Raw genomic sequence first — 6000 nt, 5'->3', positions numbered from 1 at the left:
GAGAAAAAATTCGAAATACAATCTTAAGAATAAACTCATTAAATATCGAGAATAAAGTCGTTGTGTTTCGAGAAAAAACTCGTTAAGTTTAATCTCGCATTATAATGACTTTAATCTCGAGATGGTTTTATTTTTTTATTATTGCTTGGCCCTAATCCTCTTCCGTAAATTAATCATGGCGGGTATGCCATAAAAAAAAAAATTCTTATATATAAGTAAAATAAATCTTATTTGATATCATAGTGTTGAAAAGCCTAATGTTGATCACTGAATAATAATAAATATTAAAAAAAAACAACAGAAATAGATGTATGTTTCAGTTGAAATAATGAAATATGCTTTCTTATGATTTACTTTTCATGAGGGTTTTGTTATATACACAAATTAAGAGGAAATAAATCTTAATAAAATACTTTATTTGAACACTTTTAACTATAAATATTAACAAATAAAACTATGCAATAATAAACCATTTAAATTTCATAATAAATTTCCATTAAACTGAATTGACCATATATAGAGGCCTATATATATATATATATATATATATATATATATATATATATATATATATATATATATATATATATATATATAATTAATAAAAACTATACCATTAATTTAATCCATTTAATTTAGTTAAAGATTACGCAATTAAATATGAGGAAAATAATTTCTGATATTGAAATGCTTAAATCTTAAAAATGTGTTTGAATATTCTTTTGTATATGGAAGCAATACGAAGTGGCTGCAAAATTACAACCACTGACCGTACACCAACTCTTGTTACCATGTGAGAAAAAACTTTGTAACTGTGACTTTTCAACAGGGCTTTAATGATAAATCTTCACGTATACAAAGCAGTTTCTTTGTACTGATCAAGAAGACATTTAAAACAATCTCTTACAATTTGTCATACCTGGAAAGTACAAAAAATAAAAAATACAATTCATGGACATTGAAATAAAATTCATGCTGTACATTTCATATTGGATTCATAAATAAGCACAGATTTACACACACGTCCATTAGAGACTAAAGTAAAGCAGCTCAGTATCTCATAGATCACTGCTGAAGTTTGTATGTTTCCCGCAGAAACCATGACTGTCAACGAGGGGCCACGAACAGTCATGCTATACAGTTTGAGTCTAAATGCACGACGACAGAGAATAAAAAGGCACTCCATTAATTTAAGTAGAGGAAAAACTACATCCAGATGTGAGTATAAACAGCCATGTTTGGGATCTCCCATTTGAAAAAAACAAAAAGAGTTTCAGAATAAAAAAAAAAAAAATAGGATAAACAAAGCATTGATCTCTTGGTATAATTTCCAGAACAAATAAACCCCACAACACACTCCATCCCAGTTCTGACTTCAATTCAAAATTTTGCAGGTCAGCACCATTGCAACCTAACACACATTTATGGAAGAATATAAAACACACACCTAATAAAATGAACATCTATTCTGATCAAGATATGTGGAATTTGGTATTAGTATCTTCATTAATAATAATCTTCATATCATCAATCATCTGTAAAAACCACGATGCTCAGTCCTTTAGTACAGTAATGAAATTTGTTACCCAGAGAGACTAATGTAAAAAACTTAAAGGAATAGCTAGATAATAACCCAAGAATCATCATTTACCCACAAAATTTACATTTACATTTACGGGGGAAATAGTCCTTTAAAAAAACAACCTTTCAAACAAAACCGATGCAGACAAACATTTAATTATGTTCACACGCACATTTTCTGTCTATTATGAAGAAAATAACTGCATATGGAGGAGTAAGAACATCAGTCTGAAACTCTAAGGCCTGGAAGATTACCTGAATAATACAAAAAGACTGTATGGCATAGAAATATCAAAGAGGAGGGTACACAGAAAACAGCATGTCACCTGTCTAACAAAATATGAAACATTGGTTCTAGCTGATCCCGTATTACACAAGCACCCCCTCCCCTATGTAGTGCTCTGTTTGGAAACAAGGAAGACTGTGGAATATCGATAAGCAAGCGCGTTACCATGGAATGATTCACTAACCGAAATCTGAGGAACAAACTGTATTGCTTACTTTAATTTCACACGGAGCCCTTCAAAAGTTTTCCTCCTCTGTCATTTTAATGATTTATCAAGCAAAAACTTTTTTATAAAAAGTTACTGATAAATGTTTGAACAACAAATCTATTAGGGGGGACTCACAAAAACATTCACATAAAAAAAGGATTTCAAGATTTACACATTTAAATGTAATAAAATTCCATCAAACCAAATTGATCTATCTATCTACACACACTCACACTCCATTAAAACCACCTGCCTAATATTGTGTAGGACCCCTCGTGCCTAACAGAGCCAACTCGCATCTCAGAATAGCATTCTGAGATTATATTCTTCTCACCACAATTGTACAGAGCAGTTATAGACTTTGTCAGTTCGAATCATTCTAGCCATTCTCTGTTCATCTCTCTCATCAACAAGGTGTTTCCGTCCACAGAACTGCCGCTCACTGGATATTTTTTTGTTTTTGGCACCATTCAGTGTAAATTCTAGAGTCTGTTGTGCGTGAAAATCTCAGAAGATCAGCAGTTACAGAAATACCAGCCCGTCTGGCACCAACAATCATGCCACGGTCCAAATCACTGAGATCACATTTCTCCCCATTCTGATGGTTGATGTGAACATTAACTGAAGCTCCTGACCTGTTTCTGCATAATTTTATGCACTGCAGCCACACGATTGGCTGATTAGATAATCACATGGATGATTGTTGGTGCCAGACGGGCTGATTTGAGTATTTCTTTAACTGCTGATCTCCTGGGATTTTCACACACAACAGTCACACAACAGTCTCTAGAATGGTGCCAAAAACAAAAACATCCAGTGAGCGACAGTTCTGCAGACTGAAATGCCTTGTTGATGAGAGAGATAAACAGAGAATGGCCAGGCTGGTTCAAACTGACAAAGTCTACGGTAACTCAGATAACCGCTCTGTACAGTTGTGGTGAGAAAAATAGCATCTCAGAATGCTATTCTGAGAAGCGGGTTGGCGCTGTTTGGTGGCATGAGGGGGACCTACACAATATTAGGCAGGTGGTTTTAATGTTGTGGCTGATTGGTGTGTATAATATATATATATTTTTTTTTCTTTTTTTTTATAATTATTTTATACATTTGATTTTGTTAAACATTACACAATTAAATTTGATGGAATTTGTTATGAAATTGAAATGAGTAAATCTTAAAAATAGGCACAAAACGAAATTGTGTAGTAGCCAGGTCACATTTTTATGAAAGCCGGATCCTGCCATGAAATTAAAAAATTATAAGAGCAAATTATGACTATATCTCACAATTCCAGCTTTGTTTCTCACAATTGAGAGATATTAAGTCACAATTTTGTGCTATCAACTCGCAATTACATCACATAAACTTAAGTTTTTAATCACGCAATTGCAACTTCATTTCTCGCAATTGTGACTTTTTCTCAGAATTGCGAGTTATAAAGGTGCAATTGCATAAAAATAAAGTACAAATTGTGAGATACATTCTGAATAAAAAACAAAAAAACAAATAATATTCCATGGCGGGATCAAAGCACCATATATTTCATCCCAAAATCAACTGAGATATAAATAAATAATGCATAAAGAAAATGAAGCTAATTTTTAGGACCATTCAGTTTTTTATTACAATATTATTTTCATGACATTTACTGTAAGCACAGTTGCCCAACTTATTCTCATTATGATAATCAATTCTGACATTTTACATTTAAGTATTTGTTCACAGCTCTCATAATTCTCAATGGTTGTATTCTTTTACTGCTTTTATGTTGATTTAAATACAATATACTACTATTCTTTACTATTATAATATATTACAAATATGCTAAATACTATCATTTTTTTCTCTCTTCATATCAACATAAAAGCAGTACAGTGTGTGTGTGTGTGTTTTAAAATTTATTTATAATTTTATTTTTTTCGGTACAAAAATTACAATTAGGGGCAAAAATAATTACAATTGTGCTTAATTCTCATGAAAATAATACCACGATGCAACATATCTTAAAAATCCTACAAATATGCTTCATTTTCTTTAGGTAAAATATATTTTCTCATTGATTTTGGGGGTGAAATATGGCCAAGACATGTTCTTGACAGGTTTTGTGAAATTCACCCATTATATGAACTGTAGAACAGCTTATACAACTGTGGCTACATATAATGTACATCCACAACATAAAAAATATATATTTTGTTTGTCATTGAAATAACTACACCACAATTCAAGTAATAAATGAACACCCATTCAACAGCTACACATAGAATGTCAATGTTTACACCCCACAAATGTCAGTTTTGTTATAAAGCATTGTATGCATTAATCTATTAGTTTATGTGAAAATGTCTTTGTGATTGTATTGTGAGAACTAAAATGGTGCAAATTGTCATCCACATATTGCCTGTGCCAATGCACAAATGTGCAAATAAATAAAGCCTGTGCATGTCTCTAGGTTTTCAACAATCAAAATACAATCAGAAATGTTACTTAAGATAAACTATGAAAGTGATAAAATATGACAAGGCCACTGAAAGCATCGGAATGAATAGAAACTTACATTAAAACCAAATAAAACACAAAGAATATGCAACCACAGATTTTGGCATCCAAGATGGTGGAGACAAAACATCTTGTGATAATGATGTTGATGATTATGATGAATGTGTGATGTAGATAGCAAAGGGGCAGGGCATAAGGGCCGTGGCAGAACGAGAAAGAGGGCGGGGTCACTGTAGTGTCAACATCACGGTTCTGACACATATAGTTAAATAGTGCCTGCACCATTCCAACTATAGGCCTTTAGCAAAACATACAAGAAATAAACACACAACCGTTCTGCTCAACACACACACACACACACACACACAGGTATGTACACAGATTTGCATAAAGGTGCCATTTGTACTAAAAAAATCCTTCATATTGTTTCAGCAAGAGGAAAGCCATCCTCCAAACTGAAACAATGATTTTGGGAGACAAGAGTGGTGATTGACAGGGCAGTGGACCAATCAAACAGGAGGGTAGTGATTTAGTGGCAGGGTCAGTGCTGGTCTTGGGTGTGATACTCTGTTTCTCCAGACGAGATCTGGGTGAGACGCCTACTGGAGCCCCAGAGTTTCCTCGTAATCTGGCCAGAACGCATCTGAGGAACGGAGGAGAGGAAAGGAGAGGACAGGGCAGTGAAGGATATAAGTAAAGAGGAAGTGAACAGTGAAAAAAAAAAAGATTTGAGTGCATATGGTCATCGGTGTTTGATTAAAATTGAATTTAGTGCAAAATCAAAAAGGTAGATTTCAACTGAGCTAAATCAAATCTAAACAAAAATGATGAAATAATAAGATGATAATTGTAGGTACTGACTATTTGTACAAACCATTTTTATCTGAACTAACAATTTATGCAAGCAACACACTACGGAAGTAGGCAATTACCCAAATGCGAATGTTTTGGGGCCGTTCACACTGAAATGGAAGTTTTTGACCGTTGCACAGCATCTGATTTGTCAGCATCTTGAGCAGTAGCACCACGTTTTTAAGAAGCCATATGAAGTTAAAATAATTTTTACAAAATTAAGAATTCTTGTTGCACTTAAATCTGTTTTGAATACTATTCTGATATTAGTGAAACATTGTAATATGGCACTTTTCATACCAATGTCTCCTTAAGATGATCCGCTTATGTTTTCTTTGGATAAAAGCGTCTGCCAAATGAATAAATGTAAATGTAAAAACTTTGAGGAACCTGCCTGTATTCTATTTGTTGCGCTGTATCTAGTAATCTAGTGTATCTGGTGTTTAAGTAATGGTAACAAATGTCAGTAATCAAGGGGGTGATAGAGTTGCCTTCAAATGTCTGTTTCTGGTAAACTGTAACAGCCTAACAGGCAGCTAGCCATAAATATGACAACATTTTAACTAGCTCAGCA

At 33.3% G+C, this 6000-nt stretch overlaps 1 protein-coding gene across 2 annotated transcripts in view; it reads right to left on the bottom strand.

The window, feature by feature from the left end:
- Positions 1-821: 821 nt before the first annotated feature.
- LOC127653892 (neurobeachin-like protein 1) overlaps positions 822-6000 on the bottom strand; it is a 111714-nt gene continuing 106535 nt past the window's right edge. For both annotated transcript variants that reach the window (XM_052140714.1, XM_052140713.1), the window contains one exon: positions 822-5217. In XM_052140714.1, coding sequence (XP_051996674.1) covers positions 5116-5217 — 102 coding nt within the window. In that variant the 3' untranslated portion in view covers positions 822-5115. The remainder of the gene's footprint in view (positions 5218-6000) is intronic.

This window comes from Xyrauchen texanus, chromosome 13 (genome assembly GCF_025860055.1).
Source record: "Xyrauchen texanus isolate HMW12.3.18 chromosome 13, RBS_HiC_50CHRs, whole genome shotgun sequence".
Taxonomy (NCBI): Eukaryota; Metazoa; Chordata; class Actinopteri; order Cypriniformes; family Catostomidae; genus Xyrauchen; species Xyrauchen texanus.
Note: the sequence above shows the minus strand (reverse complement) of the source record. Positions and strands in the feature narration are given on the sequence as shown.